General features: G+C 48.4%; 1 protein-coding gene across 6 annotated transcripts in view; it reads left to right on the top strand.

Moving 5' to 3' along the window:
- Positions 1-23,791, top strand: part of KCNQ2 (potassium voltage-gated channel subfamily Q member 2) — a 70,381-nt gene that overhangs the window by 33,118 nt on the left and 13,472 nt on the right. For 3 of the 6 annotated variants that reach the window (XM_062589021.1, XM_062589018.1, XM_062589016.1), the window contains exons 7-11: positions 172-267; positions 1,804-1,898; positions 5,135-5,164; positions 11,210-11,278; positions 13,673-13,702. In XM_062589021.1, the coding sequence (XP_062445005.1) occupies positions 172-267; positions 1,804-1,898; positions 5,135-5,164; positions 11,210-11,278; positions 13,673-13,702 (320 nt within the window). Of the gene's footprint in view, positions 1-171; positions 268-1,803; positions 1,899-5,134; positions 5,165-11,209; positions 11,279-13,672; positions 13,703-19,310; positions 19,365-23,791 lie in introns of all 6 variants that reach the window. The other 3 variants (XM_062589017.1, XM_062589015.1, XM_062589020.1) reach the window with 2 other exon arrangements.

Below are 23,791 nucleotides of genomic sequence, written 5' to 3'. Positions count from 1 at the left end.
ATGACTGTCTTGGTCAAAGCTTCCTCCTTCCTTTCCCAGGTACCTTTGAAGCCAAAGATGGGGCAGGAACTGAGGAGTGAACAAACTATTGGAGGCAAAGCTGGCTCCAACCTTCTAGTAGAAACTTAGTCTAACATCCTGCTAACTGCAAATCTTTGTTCTTCTTCCCAGGGCATCTTGGGTTCGGGGTTTGCTCTGAAGGTTCAAGAGCAGCATCGGCAGAAGCACTTCGAGAAGAGGCGAAACCCAGCAGCGGGCCTGATTCAGGTTAGGAAGCTAACCCCGAGGCCTGGCAGCCTTGCGCTGATGGAAGTGGTGGGCTATAGGTCCTCGGGGGCTCCGGGGATCTCGGAGACAGGAGATCCTTGCTTGGGACTATGAGAGGGTGTTTTTAGACTATATGAAGAAATGCTCCAGTTCTGGTTCCCACTTTTGCTATGGGTTTGGTTCAGCTCCCTTGAAAGCCTAAGGGAGACTTTCCACTGGCTTAATTGCATTTAATTAGCTCAGGCCATAAGCGCACCATGACAAGCCTCATGATTTACAGGGTCTTCTGGTTCTTACAGTGAAGAAACCCCACAGAGGCATCAGAGTGCAAAATGGATGGAAAGGATTTTGAGTTTTGTAAACATTTCAGAAGACCAGGTTCACGAGCAAGGAGACTTGGTGTTATGTCTTTCCCTCTTTGGGGGTCTTAGAATTTGAGAAGCTGAGGAGGAGAAGGGAAGGTGAAAAATGTGACAGTGTGTGGAAGGTGTGAGACAGCAGCTGGTGACTGGTCTTGTCTGGAAATAAATGCCAGGAAATCAGCCATGGAAAAATAGCATATGTGGTAGGCAGTCTGGGGGAGAAAAGGAACAAAATCCAACCCAACTCAGTAAGACAAATACATTAAGACAGTTTGTTTTCACCATTTTTTTCTTTCTTCTTTTTTTTTTTCTCCTCAAAGAGAATATTTATACTGATACAAAGTTACAATTAGGAGCTTTTTCTTAAAGATAGCAGATGTCTGCACAGAAGGCTGGCCTTAGTGCATGTCTTAAAGATTGAAAGATTAGAGGCATTTAGCATTCCCCAGATCCTCTCCCTCCAAATTTTTTTCACTCCCCAACACGCCGCAAGACGCGTTTGCCGCATGCCCCGCTCCTGGCAGCGAGGGGCTGGTACCCGGTGCCGTTCTGGCTGGTGCACGCGGCCAGGCTGCGGGAGGATCTTGTTACCGTCGCCGCTTTGTCACGTATTAAATCAAGCCAAAGGCAGAACGCCCGACCCGTCCCGCAGCAAGCAGGCGGAGGGCTCTGCGTGGGCTGAGATTACAAAACCGCGCGGAGCACCAGGGAAGGGAGGGGGAGACCCGGTACTCGCAGAGCTACGGCTTAAGCACAGGACTGCAGCTTCAAGGGAATATAAGACCTTTCTCTTGAGACAGACAATACCTTTTGTAATCAGGTTGAAAAGGCATAGGGCGAAGAGAACCTGAGTCTGGTTTTTGTGAGGCTGTTTTGCTTGCTCTGTAGCAGAGCCTTTGCAAAAGTAGACGTGCGCTGGCGTATTAATTGCAGTTTGCGAAACGCAAAGCAGATCAGCTGTAGAAATCCTCCCTTTACTTTTTTGAGGCTTGTTACCGAGATTAAATCCCAGATCACCTTTGATTAAGCACGTTTGTGTCAGCCTTCAAGGAGCTCAGCTTTTTCCGGGCTGGGCAGCACGTGCTTCCCGTCGGAGACGGCCGCGGCTCGCCGAGCTGGAGCGGGGCCGTGGCGGCGCTGGCATCTGCTCAGCCCGCTCCCGTCTCCTCCGCAGGCAGCCTGGAGGTTTTATGCCACCAACCTGTCCCGCACGGACCTGCACTCCACCTGGCAGTACTACGAGCGCACAGTCACCGTCCCCATGTACAGGTACCTCCGCCTCCAGCGCCCTCCGCCACTGCCTGCCCGTGTCATGATGCCCGTGTTTCCATATTTATTTTTGTTACCTGGATACCTAGCTAGTTTGGTTTAGCTTTTTTTTTCCTTTTCTTTTTTGGGTTAAAAACATTAATTTCAAGAGCTCTTAAGGTCCGGTGTATGCTTTTTATTTTGAAATTTTTTTGTGTGTGTGTGTTTCTTTATGTGTTTCTTTTTGACTCGATTTTAATTTCCACATTATGTTTTCTTTTCGTGTCCGTGTGTGTACGTGGTCTTGTTTTCACCTTGATTTCTCCACGTCCGTTGGTAGTTGCATTGTGTTGTGACAGTGGCCGGGCCAAAGCATGAAGACCTCCCTCCCGAGCTGCCCCGGATCGTAGGTAAATGCCTCCCTTGCCCGGCGTGCAGGTCCTCGCTCCGGCTCGTGCTGTATTTGCTGGTTTAACTGGTTTCTAATGGTTCTTCCGCCTTTCAGCGAAGTGCTGTTCCTTCCGTAACTGGCCCAACGCTCGCCCCAAGTGCAGCACTTTGTCCTCAGACAGCTGCAGCGTGTGGCCCGGGGCCCCTTTCCCCAATCTTGGCATCGCCTTGGTTTTCTCCTAAAGGAGCAAAATCAAAGCAGGATTAAGTGAGGATTTTCCTCTCTCTTGCATTTCATTTATCCATCACAAACTATTAATGCAAGTAGGGACAGGTGGATTTAGCAGCCTCGGTCCGGCTCCCCCGAGGCCGGCGTGGCTTGTCGTCATGCCCAGGCAGCCCCCTGAGCGGGGATGACCCTGGCTGGAGCAGGGGTGCGGGAATTTGCCGGGAAGCGCTGCCGCCGCCGTTCCCCGCCGGGGCTGGCAGCGTTGCGGCGGGGACTTCCCGGGACGCTGAAGAGCAAAGCGTTCCCGTCCATCCTCCGTTCCCAGGGCTCGGGCCGCGCGGCGCATCCCCGCGGCGGGTCGTGCGCCCCCGGCCCGTTTCCGAGGTGCGCTGGGTTCGTGCCCGGCTCGGCCGGAGTGCCGGGGCTTCGCGGGGCTTCGCTGCGCGTGGTGGCGTTCCCCGTGCCCCCGTCTCCCGGACGGGCAGAGCTGCCCTCCCCCGCTGCGTTGGGACGCTGCAGGGGTGTTACCTGGCAGCGAGTGAGATCTGTGCTGGGAATCCGAATCCCTCTGGTTTTTATCTCGTTACTGGTGTGTTTAGACCTCTGGAAGATGGGGTGAATATATTGCGTAGGGTAAGCATCAGCTCGTATTCAAACTCCAGCGGCCAGTCCTGTAATCCATCGTAAAAGCCCCCAGAAGTCCCATTGCCATGGTCAGTAGGTTCTCATTGGATTCATCCCCAGTGTGTGTCTGATTGGTTGCTCTTTTCCCCCAAAGACAAACCAGCTTCAAAACTTTGTTTAAAAAACAAACAAAACTAGAACAAAACTGTTTCCCAATAGCATTAAACCCACTCATTGAAACTCTTCCTCTCAGTACTTGACCTTGCTGCTTGCGCTCACTTTGGACACATGATGCTGGCCGAGATCAACCACTGGAGAGGATGAGGAGCGGCGCCTGACCGAAAGCCCACTGCGAAACCCAGGAAGGCAGATCCTGGTTTCAGTGGGCTTTGTCAGGTTTTACCGCTGTTTGAAAGATTAAACGTGCTGCACAGCCAGACATACAGCGACACCTTTTTACGTGAGGCCGTTCTAGGGTCACTTCTTGCTGCAGGAGTTGACTTCTGAGAGCGTGGTTTCGGTGGCTGGCGCCAGCCCCAAGCAGTAGCGTCACCCCAGTTCTTCCCCGGGCCGGAGGCACCGCAGGTTTCTCTTCTCTCTGGGCTTGCCTCTTAACTCCTGACTTCCACCTGTGTGTAGGGAAAGGGAATGTCACCCGGCAGGGTAGGACCTACCGATGGAAAACCATGGTGCACCAACAGGTTAAGCCGTTGATCAAAATGGAAAATTTTTACCAAGAGAGCAGTGAATCCTTTTGGTGTATATTTTGGATTTTCTCAGCTCAATTAATTGGAATTGAGCTGTTTTCCCCTGGGGAAAAAAGGAAAGCAAAGAAAAAAAGAAGGGGGTAGCTTTATGTTCTGGCTGTGGCTTCCATCTCTCACACCGCCCATCTCTGCATCTCTACCCGCTTCGCTAAGCCGGGCTCTCAGCAGGCGCTGCCGCTGCTGTGCGCGGCGCCCGTGCCGTGAAAGCCAAACCCGCAGCAGGGCACGGCCGTTGTCGTGCCGCGGCAGCGCACGGCCCGTTTAGGAAGCGGGTAGGAGGAAGACGGCGTTTCCGGCTGCCTCGCAGGTGCCCGGGTGATCTGCAGCCCCGGCTGCCTTGGCACCGCTCGCCTTTGGACTGCTTGTTCCTCCTGAGCTGGCAGGAGCCCTGTGACGTGAGCTTACGTGTCCTCCCAAGGCATCTCCTAGAGGGCTGGCTGCTTCCTGGCTACACACGCCTTGGAGAAGCTCCTGTTTCTCCGATCGCTGCAGTCGAGCTGGTCTCACTCTTTTGGGGAAAATGTGTTGGCCTCTCAGAGAATCTGGTATTTAATGTTCAAATTCAAATCATGGTGGGACCGAATCTGAAAAGCGCAGGAGAGTCCTGGGTGTGCAGGTGCGGTTTGGGCGCGTGATGCAGTCACAGGCTCGGGTGGCCAGCGCGCCCCGGCCGCTGCGTCCGCTTAGCAAAACCTGCTCTTCATATTCACTCACGAGAACAAAGACTTGATCTGGGCGACGTTAGTATCTCGGTCTTCATTAAGAAAAAATCGATGGCCTTTGCAATTTATAGGAGTGCTGTCGGTCCCTGGGATGTTTCAGCTGGGAAGCCCTTTGTCGGGCATCCCGAATCCAGGAGACGCGACTCGGGGAAGTCACCTGTTGGCTCCCGAGGCCAGGAGCCGTCTCCGGCTGGCGGAGCCGAAGGCACCTCTCCGAAGGCTGCCTGGAGGCCCCCGCACTTTCCCTGCTTGGTGATGCCCGTTTGCTTTCGGAGCAAGGTGCCAGCTGTCTGTCGCCGAAGGTGGCAGAGCCACACAGTGATTTCTAAGCCTTCTGCAGTGGAGAAAAGCTAAGCCAGCTGTCCTGTGGTCTGTAAGCCTGGGTCACAGTGCATCTGCGAACCGGAGTACACTTAGTTCGTATGCTAATTTTCTTTATTCTGTTTCTTTTCTCCTTTCCTCCCCCCTCCTCCCCATTTTTCTTTTTTGTCCCTTTGGTTTTCTTTGGTGAAAACACTTGAAAAGCACGCAAACGCAAACGTATGGTGCCTCCAGGTATGAAGTGCATGTGGCTCTGAAAGTATGTGTCATGTCGCTCCTTGTTCTTCATTTGGGACTGTAACGTGCAAAGCCCGTAATTAAAAAAGAAGGAAAAAAAAAGAAAAAGAAACCTCTGAAGATCAGGTTTTCCAAAGGAATGAAGGAAAGCCCAAACCAGGCTCCCCATCCTGCTGCCTGCAGACTAACTCCATGCACCTTCATTAACAGTTTAGCTATTGGTACACACAAGTTTTGGGAAACCGTCTGCCAAAAATGACAATCTGAGGAAGGAGAATAGGAGAGTGCTTAATAAGCTTGCTTTTTTAAAAAGTGATTTCTTGATGGTCTAACAAACTTGCACCAAGTCATGCACCACTTAACAAGAAAAATTCCCCTTTCCTACTTCCGTTTTCCCATTCCCGTCCCTCATGCATGCTCCCCTTCCTCCAATCCCCTTTCTCATCCATCAGTTCATCATTTATCTCATTTTGCTCCATACTGTAGGAGCTGTGCCCACCAGCAAACCCCAGAAGTGCTGAACTTGCTGGTGTAAGAGACAGCATAGTGTCGTGGCACCTTGGGAAACACATCAGCGATAGTGCAGAGTGAAGTTGCAAGAGCAGCCAGGCCTGCGTGGGAGGACAGATCTGCAGGAGGGAAAGATCAAATGCAAATCTAATATGCGAAACTGCAAGGTCAGGATTTCACCTAGTAGTCCAGTCCGATTTTTGGAAGAGGGGAGTCCCATCTCAGCAGCATTTTAACATTTCAGATTTTCCTTCAAAGACTGATTCAGAGCTAAGCAAGAAGTTAATTAGCTCCAGTTATTCACTCTATGGCTTAACCTTTTGGGACAGAATCATAGAACCAGTAAGGTTGGAAGGGACCTCTGGAGATCATCTAGTGCAACCTCCCTGCTCAGCAGGGTCACCTAGAGCATGTTGGACAGGGTTGCATCCAGGCAGGCCTTGAAGATCTCCAGAGAAGGAGACCCAACAACCTCTCTGGGCAACCTGGTCCAGTGCTCTTTCACGGGGAAGAAATTCCCCCTCACGTTCAGGCGGAACTTCCTGTGCTTCAGTTTCTGTCTATTGCCTCCTGTCCTGTCACACGGGACAACTGAAAAGAGTTTGTCCCCATCCCCTTGACACCCTCCCTTCAGGTACTTGTACACATTGATAAGATCCCCCCTCAGTCTTCTCTTCCCCAGGCTGAAGAGGCCCAGCTCTCGCAGCCGTTCCTCATAGGGCAGATGCTCCAGCCCTCTGATCATCTTCGTAGCTCTACGCTGGACTCTCCCCAGTAGCTCCATGTCTCTCTTGTACTGGGGAGCCCAGGACTGGACACAGTACAAGAGATGTGGCCTCACCAGGGCTGAGTAGAGGGGCAGGATCACCTCCCTTGGCCTACTGGCAACACTCTTCCTAATGCACCCCAGGAGACCATTGGCCTTCCTGGCCACAAGGGCACATTGCTGGCTCAGGGTCAGCTTGTCATTCACCAGCACTTCCAGGTCCTTCTCCTCAGAGCCACTCTCCAGCAGGTCAGCCCCCAGCTTGTCCTGGTGCTTGGAGTTATTTCTGCCTAGGTGCAGGACTCTGCGCTTTCCCTTGTTGAACCTCATGAGGGTCCTCCTCTCTGCCCAACTCTCCAGCTTGTCCAGGTCTTTCTGAATGGCAGTTCTGATTGAAAAACAGGTAAGCCTTGCTATAAATAATATTACCCCAGGTTCTGCAGAATAGAATAAATTTTCAAATCACAGGCATATTTTATATGAGGTGGGTGTCTCAAGCTGTAATGAAGTCAATATTTTAAGAAGGGCAACGGCCTTGAATTTCAAGATTGTGGGCCAAGCTCTGCTCTTAGTTACAGCAGTTAAAATCCTTGCTAGACGCATTAATGTCATTACAGGCAATCTGATTTAGTGCCTGATTTCCAAACCTGCTTCCAGTTTTCATAGCTGCAAGTTTTACAGCCTCAGTAAATCACATTCACAACTTCGTCCTTGTGGTTAATTTACAGCAAATAGCAACAGAGAATTGCAAGTATAAGCTGTGAATGCATTTCGCTGTTGTTGTGCAGAACAACAGCCTGGTTTGACAATCAGACATTTTTGTACTGCTGAAAGTAAAATAAGAATGTGATGCTTCCAACCCAGCTCCTAAAATAAAGTATTTTACAAGTTTCATAAGTGTTCCCAGTTACAAAGAAAAACTCAGGCTGGAGATGCAAAGTCCCACTTAGAATAGTAATTGTTTTTATAGAAAAAAATATCCCCTGATTCTTAGATTAAAGCCTTTTCTATACAGGGTTATTATGCAGTTATGAAGAACCTGAGTTCTGATTTCTCTTCTGAAATAACAGCCTTTCCTGCCAGGTTTGCCAGGGGCTGGTTCTCTCCTTGGGCATGTGAATGGCCAAGGATGTGTAATTAGGAAGGGCTGGCCACCACTTCCATTGCAGGGAGTGGGAATTTGGAGCCTAATCTCCTTTGGGATCAGATCTCCATGGACTCCTTGAAATCAGATAAATTCGGTGTTGCAGCATAGCAATAGATGGAAAAATGTGCAGTGACTGGTTCTAGGTCTCCCTGCTCCGAGCACTTTCCTAGGCACGTGCACCTATGGTTACAACTGCTGTGCTGTTCTCAAGCCCATGGGCCTCTGTGTTTGAGCATGGGCTACAAGATTGGGCTCGTCATGGCTATTTTATCCTTGCTTCACAAAGACTAGATTTACCGAAAGGGTTTGAGGGAGGAGGATGGGCTCCTCGCAGGAACCCTGGCACAGCACGGAGGCTTCCGTTGGAGTCCCCATCTCATCCCAGCATCCTTCTCCTTGCCCTCTGTGCTCCTAATCACTGCTCCAAAAAATCATCGTGGGCTCTGTGCGTGTTGTGCGCGTGCGTTACCCGTGTGTGCTCCCACGCACTGTGTTGTGCTGCTGCCCTCCCTCGTGTTGTGGTTTTTTGGTAGTATCCTGGCCAGAGGCATGATGTTGCCCTTGTCCCTAAATGCTTGAGCGTGATCTGTGCTAGTAGCATTAGCAAATTCCCATTTGCTGGGGGGAGCTGGTGTCTGGAACGTGCGTGGTATTTCTCCGTGCTGATGGGAAGCGGCAGTAGGTCCCACCGGGCCCCCCACAGCAGCCCACGACTCGGATGCCTTGCTGTGGTGGGTAGCATGAGCTGCGTGTGTTCCCGTGGCGTGTGGATCGTCTCACCTAGCTCCCCTTAACCGAGACACGCTTCCCTTGCTAACAAGTGACGTGCGGGCTGGGAGGAGAGAGAGAAAACGCGCAGTGCCTTAGCCGGGGTGGGGGGGGTGGTGGTCCTTCCTCTGCGTCTCCAGTGGATGCAGCAGCACCTGCTTTGCAGGGTCCCTGAACACTCACCCCAGGGCAGGGTCTTCTCCGTCCAGCGTTTTGTAGTAAAACTCAGTTAAACTGCTATGTAGAGCCCTTAGTGAACGAGCCCTGCATTTCTTTTGAGGTTTTAGTGGAATAAATGCTGCCAGGACTTGCCACAGGACAGCAGTGCTGGGGCTGTTTCCCAAGCTGCGACACGTTAGTCTGAGCACTACGTTCAGATTAAATTTTGGGTCAGGCACTTGACTGAGTTTATACGTATTCTCAGTAATGCTCTTCTCAGGAAAACGTCCCCCTTTTCACCACACATGTACAGGTCCACCACCTTCCTGAAGAAATGGTGAATTTGTGTATTTGCTTGTGCTTCTTCACTTTTGTGTGGAAGCACCTATGGTGACCCAAGAGGTCTGTATTTTCAGCACTGTGCAAACCTTGTGTTACGAGCTAATGCAAAGGGAGGAGATCCTTCTGGGATCCTGAATCCACCAGCTTAGTGAGCTACTGAGTTCTTCAGCTCCATGATTTGCATTGTTGGCAGTCCTGAGCTTGTCCCTGCTCTTGTCCTATGTTTTGATGGATATGAACCTCCCTGAGAAACTAACTCACCAAAGAACAGTTGTGTGCCTTTCATTAACTTCCGAGTACATTTTGTGCTGATTTTTATGCACCATCTTCTCCCATCTTGGCATCAATGTGCCAAACGATGTGCAGTGGGTTTGAATGGCAATGATAGCCCTGCGCTCTGTGCGCTGCTCCGCTGCACCACGATCAGCTTCTTCCTGACATCTTGAGTGAAGAGGATCATTAATTCATCAGATCAGGATGTGCTCTTCTCTGGGTGGAAGCAAATGGAGCTGGACTGGGGAGCTGAGCCAAAATTTTCAGGCCTATTTTTATTCTTTTCTCCTTGCTTAAGACTGGAAAATTTTCCAACTGCCTCCATTTTGAGAACACAAAATCTGCCCTTTCGAACAGCTGAGTTTTGAGTTTGGGTTTTGTGCATAAGTTTTTTCGGTTGTGTTCAGTTAGAGGAGATCTCTGAAGTATTGATTACATTATGGCTGAAGAACTCCAGGCATAACTATTTTTGCCCATCTTTTTTATAATAAACAGCAGTCCCATTTTTCACAGCACCTCAGCTGTGACCAGTCTGTTAGGGGAGTGCAAACCCTTGTAGCCCTTTCCTTCCAGTCCTGACTATTTCACTGTCTAAGACAGTTTGCTGTTTCACCTGAAGATGCCAAGAGTTCCCATGGGGTCTGGGAGATTTTACAGTGAGTAATTGGCTATTAAAGCCCATTTATTAAATGGCCAAGAATGTACGTGTTCAGAGAATCCCTTCCTGAATAGGCCACTCAGCTCAGAAGCGTTGGCCCAACCACAGGAAAAAGCAGCAAGTGGCTGTGCTATCCCAAGAGAAGAGTGAAGTTCTCTGAACCTCCTTGTCCTCCTCTTCATCCCTGCCGCAGAGACTAAATCAGCCTGCTTGTTGGTTGCAAGCACAACCGGAGGGGATGGCTGTGCTGGCTTCACGCCCTCTGGGCACAGAGATGGCATGTCACACTTCTACGATTTGACAAGGGCATGCTGGTGGCCCAGAAAGAAAGTTGCAGGAAGCCATGGGGGTGAGCGCCGTCAGCCTTGACCCTGAATACGGAGTCCCAGAGCTCGCTCTTAAGCAGCTGCATGGAGCTTTCTGTGTCCTTCCCCTGACATCTCCAGTTCACTTCTCGCTCGGTTGAAAATCTGACTGTGAATATCAGTGTGAAATATTTATGGAGCAATCCCCAGCTGCTCAGGGTTGAACAGAGGCACTAACGTGGTGTGCTGTAGCGCCCTGGCTGCTTCATGCACTTTGACGCTTGCTCTTCTGAAAGAAGAAACTGAAGGCAGATGAGGGAGTTAATTCAGTGGCTCTTCCCGCAATTTAAGCAAAAAGCAGGTTCGGCAACAGTTTTTTGGATTCCCATTGTCAGCCCTGGGAAGGAAAGGAAACCTGTAGTTTCTCCTCAGTCCCCAGGGCGATGATGCCTTAGGATGCCTCTTCTGGGGGCTGAACCCCCTAATCCAACACAGAGCACGAGCAATCAGCTGAACTTGATGCTGGGCCACACTGCTGTTTTTCCTGGGAAAAATGTTTCTCGTTTCCCATTTTTCCCAGCCTCTGAATCCCTGTTTCTTCCACAGTGCAAGCTGCTCCCTCCCACGCACCCCCCTTTCCAAGGGCAGCAGCATTCCTCCCAGCACAGGCCAAGTTTTTCCCTTTGCCTTTGCCAGACCTTCTCTGCCCTAAATGCACAGCAGAATCACTGACCTCCAGACGCAGCCATGCCACCTGCTAAACTGCAGGCGGTAAAACAGCTCTCCTGCCAAAACACTGCCATGCTGCGCCGAAACCCTGGCAGATGCTTGTCTTCAGGGAGGTTAAATATACAGTGATGCAGACAAGTTTCTCTCTTTTTCTCACTGTTTCTCTCTCTCTCTCTCTCTTCCCCCGTAGCTCTACCTTACGGCAATGGTGGAAGTAGCACCCAAAACCCTCCTTCCTGAGTTGTCTCCCAGTTGTAAACAGTGGCACAAAGCTGAATCTGGTTGAAAGAGTGGGGCAGTGGGTGAAGTTTCCAAGACAGGATGCTCTACTGTCAGCTCTGCTTGAGTGTTAAGAGTATTAATTGTCTTTATTCTCTCCCTCTAGACTCATCCCACCTCTGAACCAGCTGGAACTCCTGAGGAACCTGAAGAGCAAATCGGGGCTGACTTTCAGGTTAGCAGCAGAGTTATGAGAGCTCAGAAATCTTTTATTATTATTATTTTCTCTCTCTCTCTCTCTCTCTCTCTCTCTCTTTCCCCTCTCTGCCTTTTTTCGTATGGACAGCCTGAAGATGTGAGAGGTTTTGGCAGCTGGCTCCCCATGGGTCATTCAGTGATCTCCTCCCCATTCCTCTCCTATGTTGTACATGCATTTCTTCAGCCTTTCCCTAAGTTGTCTCTGGGGTAATGTCATAGTGCTTGGCTGAAAATGCAGTCGTACTTTCAAAGGGTCTGACTGAGGTAGCATTCCTGATTCTCCTCTGACTTATTTCTGCTCTTCGCCACTCTCAGAAGAGACTCTGATCCATGACGTGTTAATTCATTCCCTATTTCCTCCAGTCCACTTGCCTTCCCTCAGCTTCCCTCAAGGACAGGCAAAGTAGAAGCAGTGAGAAAAAGGACAGGGATAGTCCTGTGGCCTCTTGCCCCCAACTCTCATGTCACATCCTGAATTCCCAGAGCTTCATAACCAGGTTAAAAAAAAAATCGCAGATGCCACTGAGCTGGGATGGGGCTTTGTGAACACAGCACATCTTGGTAAAGCCTTGAACACGTTGCAGGCTGGGCTGCACAAGCTTGGGGTAGCTGGGAGCCTCCTCCTCTTTGGGAACCATGCTGCTTTGAGACGGTGTCTGCGCTGTGAATCAGGCCAAATTATTAGCCCCAGCCCAGATGTATGGCAGCACGTCCAGATAGGCACCAGGCTGGGACTGCTGCATTGCCGTGCCCTGTGCTCTCTGCTGACGCCGCAGCGTCAGTCAGAAGCATCCACCTCCATCAGTTCTGCTGAAGTTGCCGTGGCAAGGTATAGGCTGTTGCCCCAGAAACCTGCAGCTCAGGCATGCACTCGAGAGGGGTTGTTTCTTGTTTTTTATGTAAGCGAGGCTGCTCTATGCCTTGTGGGTGTTGGATAAATTGAGAGCGTGTTGAGCCCAGGCAGTGCCAGAGGAGAAGCTCACTCCATGACGGGCAGCCAGGGCCAGCAGGACGGTGGTGGGGCCATCTCTGGGCTGTGTCACTGTCCAGGTAGTCAAGATCTTGAGACTTAATGATGAGTCTGGCTTTAGAAGGAGACATACTTTAAAACGTGAGTATTCAAGCTGGTGGCTGGGACTGGGGTTTCTAGCTTGTCTGAGTGAGGATCAGAGGGTGCAGGGACATTTTTTAGCCTCTCCAGGCTGCTGCTTTCAGCTGAAGGGGGAGAGGGCAGGGGGCCATGCAGGTCTCAGTGTCTAAATGCTCACTGCCATGCAGAGGCAGGGTCAGGGCTTGCACCCCATCACAGTCAGACAGAATCAAACTGCCCCCATCTAGCTCTTCCCGTGGTTAAGGGATGTTTTGTCCCTTAAATTGTCTGATGTTTGAGTTAGACAGACTCCTGTCTGCTGAGAAACAAAACCTGCTCCCTCTGGGGCTGCACAGACCAAGCTGGTTTGGAGCCCCACATCACAAGCACTTTGCAAGTGTGCGGAAGCAATGAATCAAACTAGTTTAAGGTAGGGCAGGTTCTTCTCATTGCTGGAGAGAAATGCCACCAACTACCTGGTCAGTGACGACGAGATTGTTTTCAGTGTGGCCTTAGCTTGGCTTGTAGCATTGTGCCTGCCCTTTTGCAGGTGTTTTTCTGTGTCCTCAACATCAGTGATTTTTCAGGGCGATCAAGTGATTTGAGATCTCAGTGATTTACAGGAAACTGCCTAGAACAATTGTGGCTCCCTCCTCCCACCCTGTATCCCAGGAAAAGTAGTTGTCAAAGGTGTTGGAGCCATATGGATGGAGCCATCCGTCCCAGGATGTCAGGACATGAGGACTGAGGTCTGTGTCCCTCCCCACCAGCACCTCAACCCCAGCACCACTTGTTAGCACAGAGGAGAGAAGGCAGGTGCCAAATGATCTTGTCAGCTCAGTCCCACTGGCCAGAAAGGAAAAGCAAACACACCAGGGTCATGGGAGCCATTCGCATCCCTCGCTTTGTGCAGGGACACCTCCAGGCAGTGCATTTCCAAAAGAAGGGGGCCGTTCGCTGAGCCCACAGAAGTCCTCCTGTGCTCACACAAATCACACGACCGTGAAGTGTCTCAGTCCTGCGTAGGCACAAAGATGGGTTGGCATAAGTTCTTCAACCCTGTACGTTGTATGTGTCTTCTCTGAGGTTGTGTGAGTCTCCAATGATCTTCTGTCCGGGCCAGAAACTCTGGGAATAAGGTGCTCCTTGCCCTCTCTTTTGTCCACAACTTCCACTTAGTTGTATTGTTTGGTATTGTCCTCTCGTTATGTTTTAACAGTGAAGCAGCAACATCTTTTGCCACCTGACACCATGCTAATGTACTATTGCTTCTGTTTAAAGGAAAGAGCAGCAGCCCGAACCATCGCCAAGGTCTGTATCACTGCCGACATGCCATTCCCATGCATTACGTGTAGATTTCTATGTACGTGTGTGCGTGTGTGTACCATGTCGTGGCACCATTGAGGGACGCATCCGAGGTATTACGTGCTTGTTCTGTGCTGTGGCAGTCCAACGTATCTACGTGTAATGCTGGGCCTTAAATCATGTCTTCCTTCCGACCTGCCTCGAGCTGTCGCTCCGAGGATAAGGACGTTATGGGGGTTGAGTGACGGCAAGGCTTAGGTGGGCAGCACGGGCAGAGCTGGTAGACACATACCCGGGGTGATGGCAGGATGTTGGTTTATGCTGCTTATTTCTTTTGTTGCTGGAGTTGTAACCACGTATCAGCCTGTAGATACTGCAGGCTCAGTGAATGCCACTAGATAGTAGATGCTTTGCATACATCTCCACCACTCAGTGCCATGCCGGGCAGAGGTGACATGGGAGACCAAAGCTGTCCCCATGTCACTGAATTAGCAAGTTCTCCTGAGCGGCTCTTCGGAGCTCATCAAGCTGCAGGGCACTGCACGGTGCAGGCATGGCCCTGCTGCTCAGTCGGACGCAGAAGGGGTCCGTGACGTGGCGCGACGGTGCATGGTAGAGACACCCTTTCCTGATCCCTCTCCCTGTTGCCTCACAACCCCCGGATAAAGCACAGTCGCTGCTTTGTCTTTCTTTCACGCCTCGCGTCCACGGTGCAGAGCGTACTCGGCCAGGCACGCTCTGAGAAGTGGCGAGCGCCTTCCTTGGCCAGTCGTAATCCTGACCTGGTGGAGTTTTATCTATCTGCACGTCCCAGGGAAAGCAGTGAGGCTCGTATTTGGTGTACACTTTTCATCCAATTGGATGAATTTAATTCTGGGGATTTTTCTTATATTTTCCCAGTTCTTTTAAGAACTAATTCTGGGACTGGCTCTCCATTTTTTCTTGGGAACCAAGACACAAGACTGATAATCTGTGGAGGTTGTCTTTTTGATCTTCCATCCCATACCACAAAACTTACCTTACAGCCTAAATGTGTTAAACACTGACTATGTTTTGTATTGCCAGGTTTCAGAAGTATAACTAAAGGCTGGCATTTCACAGATGTAACTTTCTGCTATGTCTTTTTGCTTATAAGAGCCTAGAAACTAATTTTTTTCCTGCACAAAATCCAACCAAAGATATCTGGGCAGATACGGCGCCAGCTAAAGGGAGGAAAAATTCAACCTTCCTTTTTTTCCTACTGTTTTTTTCTGTCTTTCATTTGAGCATTTCTTTGCAAGCAGAATCTCCTTAGCACTCCATCCACTTCCTGCCAAACAAACCTAATCACCAAGATCATGTTTCAGCTACCCAGAATTTGTTTTTTTCCTACTTGAGGTCTCAGCCGGTGTAGTGAGAGGGAAGGCAGCCTCCATCCAGCATGATTTAAACAGGGAACATTACTTGAGAAGTGCTCTGCTGGAGCAGACCAATGCTGAAATCTTGACCCCCTGTCCTTGGGCGCATCAAAGGATAAACCCACATTTCTCAGCGGCATGTGACTGTAGTGAGAAGAAATCTCTTTTCAAACCAATCACAACTGAGACATCTGAGGACTGATGGTCCCATGTAGGGATACACCAGCCAGCTTCCCTGTGGCTGCAGGCACTGTCTTTACTTCTGTGCACGTTTCCCTTTGAATCTCAATCCGTCTTGCAGGGTTTGTTTTCACTACTTAATATACTAAGCAAAATTTCATATTTCTTCATATAGGTTGTAGATTTTTCCTTGTTAATTTTCTATATTTTTTTCTTAATCTTATGTCACAAAAAGAAGTAAAAATGCCCTTCCATTGCCCTTTTTCATTGTATTTCTTACTTTTTTCTTACTTATGTGTTTCTTACTACATTCAGCTCAGAGTCATTTCCAAATACTGGTTTCTTAGTCCTATAGTGCGCCTCGTGCAGTGCTAATAGGTTTTGTTGCCCTCTGTTGCGAGATGCTAAACCTGAACCCAGGAGTGCTTACGCTGAGGATCTGCAGCTGGCATGTATATAGCGTTAAAGTACTTTCCAGATGGTTCAGGACAGCAGCCGTAGAATGGTCAAATCTCTTTCCTTCTGTATTTTATTGGGGACGTATCATTTCTTCCTTCTCCCGCTGCTCTTGTCTGTCTGCTCATGCCTCAGCCCCCAGGAAGGCATTTTGCTCAGACGACCCTATGTTCATGGGGCCCCAAATCTGATATTCTCTGAATAAAAGTCTCTGGATCTTTTACAGTCACATCCTAGCATCTTTCTTTGATTTTTGTCAGCCTTGCAGTGATACTCGGTGTGTCATCTTGCTGTAGTTTTGGTTTGATTTAGATTGCCATAAGATGAGAAAATACATCCCTTTTGTGGAGCTGCAATTAGCAACCCATCCGATGATTAATCATCCAGCCATGGATTGTCACTAACAACTGTTTCACTGAGGAAAATCCTCAGTGTGAATTCACCCTCACAGTGGACACTGCTGCTGCTGCAGCTAGTGAAGGATTTACCACTTTGTTTCCACTGGTGTAAGGACACGTACAGTCTCTGCATCCAGGCACACCTAGCTCTTCCATGTGCTGTAGTTGTGTGTGGGGAGTGGCTGATTTCCTCTATACCTCTTGGCATAACACCACAGAGTCCTTAGAGCAAGCAGAGAGGGCTCTGCTGCTACATTACCTATCAACAGCTAGTTTTAAGTTGAGTGGAGATACCAGCACGGCTCATGTGAGCGTGAAAAGCAAGCTTTGTCTTGCAAAGTCGGAGCACGTCCTGTGCATCCCGACAGCCCTGAGCCCACGAGGAGCCTCCGAGGCTCTGGTCCTGGCTCTGCTGTCTCCGAGTCTGATTGTTCCTGCAGCAATGGTGGCTCCTGCCATGGGAGCTGCTGCTGAGGGAGTGAGGTGTGATGCTGGGAGGTCTCGCTGCCTCCCAGGCACGGCTACCCATCCCGGAGCGAGCGCTTTAGCATGCTGTAGGCTGGAGTTCACCTATTTTACTCCAGTGGCTTTTGATTTGGTCTTGGAAATAAATGGGACAGCCTATCTGGGCAATGGGTTATGTCCTTCCTCTCTCATTTCTGTTTTGTTTTCTGCCACAAGTTTGTCTACATCCATCTATGCCCAAGTACCGTGAAGTCGTGTGCTGATCTGCTCCTGGGAGACATGAGCTCGTTCCCCATGACGTGGAGTTGAGCTGTGATGAACACAAAAGATGCTGGCCTTTTGCTACTTGCTACATACCCTCCCCTTTTTATTTTCTCTCCTTTTTTAAAAACTGCTTTCACGGTTTCCTCTGTTGTCGACGGCTTTGGGTGCTGTCTGTGCGTCCACCCTATGATCTGCATTGGCCCGGAGAAGTGGCTGGCTGCACTTCCTAAGGCCCACTCGTGCTGCAGAAGCAGTTATCCCCGTTCACGTCTGTGGGACCACACTGCTCTTGAGCAGGGGTCTGACCACGAGTCCTGCCTGCCTCGTAATGCCAGCAGAGGACAGCTGCTGAGCGGTGGGGCTTTTCTCACCGCTGCCACTATGGAAAGCTAGCGATTCAGAGTGGTTAATAGGCTTTGCCTACTCATACGCTAATCAAGCTGAAAATTCACGGTGGCGTCTTGTATCTGTTTATTTTGTCTTCTCATTGTAGCATCAAAAGGACAAACATATGGTTAGTCCAGACTATGGAGACTCCTCTATTTGATAAAGATCTGAAGGCATCTGTAACCAGATTTGGTCCACTGGTACTTTCCATAACATGATTGGGCAAAAGTGAGAAAAGTAATGACCCAAATGATCATAGTAATACATTAATATCAGAGAAAAAGAAACAGAAGGATTCCAGGGAACTGGGAAGCTAAAGATCAGATTACTTTGTCCAGCATGAGTTAAAGTCTAGTAGGTAACGAGGGGAACCTCTTTAAAAGGTTGTCCTCGGGTTTGATTTGTCCCTGACCTAGTGAATTCAGTGAAACCCTGGCCTTTACCTTGAATGAATGCTGGACTGGGCCAATTTGTAATGTGTACGTGTATCTGTGTGTGTGTGTTGGTTTTATATACATATGTATATATGTATATAAAAATGTATGTATGTGTCTGTCTGAGATACACACTGGATTGATATTTCTGTTCAGGGGTGTGATTAAAGCTTTTGTATGCACTGGAGGATGCCTCTGGTCGACTCAGTGGGCCCCTGGTCTTCCAGCCTAGGGTGTCAGAGGTGGGACTCCAACCACTGCTGCCCACGGAAACTGATGTCAACCACAGGAGCCCAATGGGTCACGTTAGCCTGGATTGGCGTTCAGCCTTTCAGCTGATTAAACTGGTATCAAAGACTCATGCTGGGACTGACAGTAATCTGGAAATAATCAGTTGCCTTTAGGGGAGCAGATTATTTGCGCAGAAGGGACCGCTTCTTTCTGTAGCGACTGCAGAGGAGACTGAGCAGCTGGGTAACCAATGTGTCCCCAAGGCTCTGCATGCCGAATATCCCGCTCCTATGCCGTGAAGCTCAGACCCCAGCTCTAGAGCCGCTCCAGTAGCACTGCTGGTCCGTGGGGCTCCCTGGAAATGCGGGGGCTCCTTGCAGGTGCCTTAGGAGTCCTAAGGAAAGAGAGGGTGGTGCCAGTCAAACTTGAATGGGATGCTGCGGAGCACAGCAAATACTTGCAAATTCCTTCTGTGAGCAGCCATGGGCTCTGCAGATTGCCTAGTTCAAATTTAAAATCCGACTGGGTTTTTACACCCTTCAGCCTTCTCAATCTATCCGTGAGCTCAGCATGTAACGCCCGCTGATGGCTGTGTGGATCCTTTCCAGGTGGGGTGATGTGGGCCACCTCATTACCATTCCGCAGGTAGAGGGCTGCTCCATGGCATGGAGAACCCTAGTCTCAGTGGTGATCTACTGGTTGGGGAGTGCCTGAGCAGTGATTTGGGACGGGTTCGTGGGAGCTGTGGTGGTGCGTTAACAGTCAGTAACTCCCCACAAGTGTTAGCGGCCTGTCTGAGAAGTGTTGCAAAAAACACACATGTGAACGTCCATATTCAAATTCTTTCCCATAAGGGACTGCACCACACTCCGTTTCTGAATATATACTTTTTTTTAATGCCAGGCTTAATCTAATGCTATTACCTGTATAGAAGTGCAATTTATTCGTAAGTTAACTAGATTTTTGGTGATTTTTTTTGAAAAATGAGGGGAAAAAAGATTTTTTGGGATATTTTTGGAGAAAACAAGTTAAATTTTTTTCTCTCCATAACTTAGGCAAAAAAAAAGAGGTCTTTTTTTATCTGTTTAGGGGAAGAAGCAAGCACTTTATTTCTAATGGAAAGAAAAATCTTCCTGCAGAACTCGGTCACGGCAATTGTAGATGAACTGATGCCACCAATTCAGTGCAGAATGGGTGATTCAGATAATGGCATTTGATCACAGACAGCCTAATTTTGGGAATCCCTGTGAACTTTTTTTTTTTTTAATTAAAACTCAAATGGAAAAATCCTGTCATGAACCCGGCCCTCAAAACACCTGTCTTTTAAACCTAGAGTCAGTAATCAAGTTTCCTGTTTGGCATTTGCTTCTAGGTCTAATTTTTACTCTCCCCTCATTTCCAGTAAAAGCAAACCGTGCAGAGAGTCACTATGCGGATGCTGCTCAGGAAACTCTAGGTACCACGGGAAATGCGTCGCACGGAACTAATCAAAAGCTGCACGGCTCATTCTCCCTCTACCCTGCTACCACCCGTTCTGATCACTTCTCTGCTTAATAGAGGTACTAGATGAGTAAAAAAAAAAAAAAAAAAAAAGAGAGAAAGAAAAGAAAAAAGAAAAAAAAGTGAAAGAGCCTCCTCATTGCCCGTTCAGATATTAGAGGCTTCCTTGTCTGCCAATCATGCAGAACGCATGAATCAGAGATGAGGATGGGGAATCTGGTCTGGGCTAGCAAGCCAGTGACTCTTCAGTAATGAAGGAGGTCAGGAACTGGAGTTTCATAAATGATGGAAAATGAAAAAAAAAGACTCCTTCCTCCCTATTGCTCCATCCCTCCTTAAGGTCCAGGGGAACCCTTGCAAATTAAATTGCACTATGCAGCAATATCAAGTTAGTAGCATCAGAAATCCCAGGTTCCCACCTCCACTTGATCACCATTTCTTTGACTCTGTGAACACTGGCAAATTGACCTTGCCTGGTCTACGGCATTTGGAAGCCATGAATTGCCTATCTAGCACCTCTACTACGCAGTTAGAGAAGGACTAATCTCAGCCTATCCCACCAGACGTAGGGATATGTGTTCCCCTTAGCGTTGACGGTACGCTTGGGAATGGTTCTGTGTCTAGATCCAGGGGGGAACAGATAAATAGAGCAGAGGGTTTTGTACGTGTGGTGATTTCCTCTTTTTCATCAAGTCGGCAGTTGTTAGGCAGCTTCAAAGAACTCCCAGTGTGCGTCCCTTAATGCACCCATCTGATAACCATAATGGTACACAGATACAGATACATATATATACACATATATATGTATAATTTTCCTTATGTAGAGATACTTTCATGCCTACACTGGAAGAGAGTCTCTTCCCCTGCCCCAGACACTGTTCCTCAGCAGCAAACAAGCACCTTCTTGAATTACTAATGCCCAGAGTTTGCATGCTTTGAATGCTCTCAGGTAAACCCCATCAGCTATCTTCCCCCCGAAGCAAGTGCAGGATGGTAAGCTCAGGAGTGGCAGGGCACTGAGTGATGAAGCATGTTTGTGAAATTGGATTTTTGCATGCTCTTTTTTGGAATCCATTCTACTTCTCAAAATCACCAGTCTGTCTCCGTCAGAAAGCCTATAAATTACAGTTAAACAGTACATGTATCTATGGTTTTCTCCATTAATTGTTCCAACTTGTATCTTTTCCTTTCTTGCTATTTCTTTTTTCTTGCTGGCTATTTTTACTCTCCGTCAGAAAGAGGCTAGAGACTCATACATGAGACTTACAGTGTAAGTTCAGAATTAGCATGGTAAATCCCATCTCAGAATGGGTAACAAAGAGGAAGGGGGCATGATCTAGGTTTCATGATAAGCAGTTTTCCCTACAAGAAACTCCCCTGTACCTGGGTAAATAGCCTGAATCTTTGAGTTAGCCTCCTGCTATGTGTTTTGATGGTACTGTGACCTCCCTTGGAGTTTATCCTTGAAAGTACTGGCTTAAATATTGGATGATCGTCAGGTGCAGAGAGAGTATTTCAGCAAATTTCCAGGAGGCAAAGATTTGGTTAATAGTCTAGCTGAAAAATTTATTGTATCATCTGCAGTGTTTCCATTTGCCGGGTGAGATTGTTTTGTCCTTGGAGGCAGAAGCTTGTTGCAAGCAGGGCCTCCTCCCTGGAGAAAGGCACTTTCAATTGGTTAGTGTTGGAGTTGTTTTTTGGCAGAGTTCAAAACCAGCAGTGACATTCATGCTGTCCTCTCACCTGTCCATGTCCAGTTCTGTTCTCTGGAAAATCAGCCACTCTGATCTTAACTGGTCTGTTCGCAGTCTTGTGTTTGTTAGCCAAATGGAGTTGCATGTCTTCCTAGGCATGATTTTTCAATTGATAAAGCCACTACAAATTTTCCTATATTCTACTGAATTCCTTCCCCCTCTGGTCCTCATATCATCTCCCCCATCTTGAGTTCTGTGAGGGAAAGGCAAGATGAAACAAACTGTTATTTAAACATCTTCTTCTTCCACTGGAGATCCTGAGAAGGAGGACTACACAATGCAGTTCTTCCAGTCATGAAGAAGGCTTGAACTTTGTGTAGCTACAAGGGCATCTTTGTTACCTGCATCCATCCATCAGGACGTGCATAGTGTCGTATATACAGTGCTTTAGTAAAACTATAGATTAATCTTGAATTTGCTAGACCCCCTGGGCTATCTGCCTGCATTCACACAAAGCAGATTTTTTTCCTTGTTGATGTGAGTGCTAAGGCACCTGCAAACAGGATGCGCATGATGAAATAGCTGAACATTACAGTACAACGGGGCAATCATGGAAAGCTCAATGTAGGTAAATTAATAGAAAACTCCTTACGAGCAGTGGTTCCTTAATGTACTAAAACAATGATCTCTAGTCAATAAATGCAATAACGCATGCGTTTTTAGTCAATAATGTAACTATACCAAGCCAGATTAGCAAGTCTATTATACTCTACTTTGTAAAAGATTTATCTGGAGTCTACCAGGGGATGTGGAGTCACCACAGAGATTTGTACCTGACAGTAGGAAGAAATGGCACACAGACCCATGAAGGAAGGGTGGTTGCAGACCCCTTGACTGGCCTGGGTGTCTGGGTGTAGTGTATTTCTAAAAGTCTTATTAAAAGAGTAACTGGCCAGGCTCAAAGATGTAGTCTAGCTGTTTTGCTTTGCTCATGAAATGCAGAACAGCCAAGCTGGAAAACAGCAAAAGATTTCTTGAAAATGCAGGTCATATGGAAGGCGGCATTTGACAGCGATCTTCTTGACACAGTTCGAGCCACTGCAAAACCAGGGGGACAAAAACCATGTGGTAGGAGCAGAGAAGTGACAGCACAACGCACTGATCAAGTTCTCCTGAGCATTCAGTGACGCTGAAAAATGCCAAAGGGAAAGGTTAGAGGCCGGAGCCAGTCATGTGTCTGGCCGTGGTGTCCCTTCACATGCCCTCACTGGACCCAGGGCCCTGTGCCCAGCCTGACCCCAGGCTGACATGGTGGCACAGGGACAGTGCGGCTCCAGGCTTCCCAATTATCACAAATTCAGCGCTGCCTTTCATCCCGGGTCTAACACTGCCATGATGGTAGGAGGAAGGGAAAAGAGACTATTTTCCAGGACGACAATCACTGGCTGTTTTCTTTATTTTTTCCTTATGCCCAGGTTGTCTGTTTCTAGAAACTCCATCCTTGGAGCAGTGGTTTTTCTGAAATCACGGGGGGTGAACCATGCATGAACCTGGTCCTCTTGATTTCTGCTGTAGGACTCAGCAAGTGTTGCACACCCAGGTGTATTTTCCTTTCCGTGATGTTTCCAGTAATTGGTTTCTGTCTCTTATTCACACCTGCAACCAGAGAAGAGTCCAGCTAAAATTAACTCCTAGCACTCCTACCTGTTTCTAACAAGCTGTTCTCGTATGCCGTGAGCTCAGCACAAACTCCGGATCGAAGAATGGCCTCATTTACCAACAGGAGGTAACCTCTTTCTCCTGACCATAGGAAGAAAGGTCAGGAGAAAAAACGCTGATTTTAGCTGAGTTCGTGTGCTGAGATGGATCTGATTCCATGATAGTCTAACTCAGTTTGGCTAATATTTGCTGCCTCTGAACTGGAAGGAGAAAACAGAAGAATTGCTCAAATGTAGTTTAAAATCAATGATAGATTACAGGTGGTCGTTTCTATTGAATGAAAATTACTGTTAATGTAAGGTATCCACATTTTAAAGAAGTACTGATACAAAACAACCATAAACCAGAAGTCCTGTAAACTTACCCTGAAGTTGGTCTGGAAACATAATTTTCATTTAGTAAGTTTTCAGTAGGTACCCACTGAACGTGGCCATGAAGATCTAGGAACTATATCATGTCCCTGTTTGTAGTTCCAGCTTCCCGTAGTCCGTGTCTCTGGTTACGAAGCCTGCAGTTTTCTTTGCCTTCCCTTCCCTTTAGGATGAGCAGGACGCGTGCCCTGTGCTCACATCGCTCTTAGTCATCATGATTGCCAGCTTCCGTTCATGGTGTTGCGTGTGGCTGGACTGCTGCTTTCCTCATGGTCATGTCACCAACACGTTCACTTACACTGACTTGAGGCCCATCTGCTTGAATGATATCTAAATACCACTTCTCTGAGACACTCTGCGTCACTTTGCATGACCTTCTGGTTGAATGAGAACATGATCTTGGATTAGCTGACAACATATATATATATATATATGTGTGTGCATATGCATTTCTTTTGGACTCTTTCCTACCAGCTCCTGCAGCCCTCCAACAGCACTCTCCTCTGCAGGGACTATACTTGCATGTGAATTCCAGCTGTCACTTCCAGTGAAGGAATTGCATGGCAGAAGGAAAACTTCAGTGAATGGTTCATGTTTTC

This window comes from Rhea pennata, chromosome 16 (assembly GCF_028389875.1).
Source record: "Rhea pennata isolate bPtePen1 chromosome 16, bPtePen1.pri, whole genome shotgun sequence".
Taxonomy (NCBI): Eukaryota; Metazoa; Chordata; class Aves; order Rheiformes; family Rheidae; genus Rhea; species Rhea pennata.
Note: the sequence above shows the minus strand (reverse complement) of the source record. Positions and strands in the feature narration are given on the sequence as shown.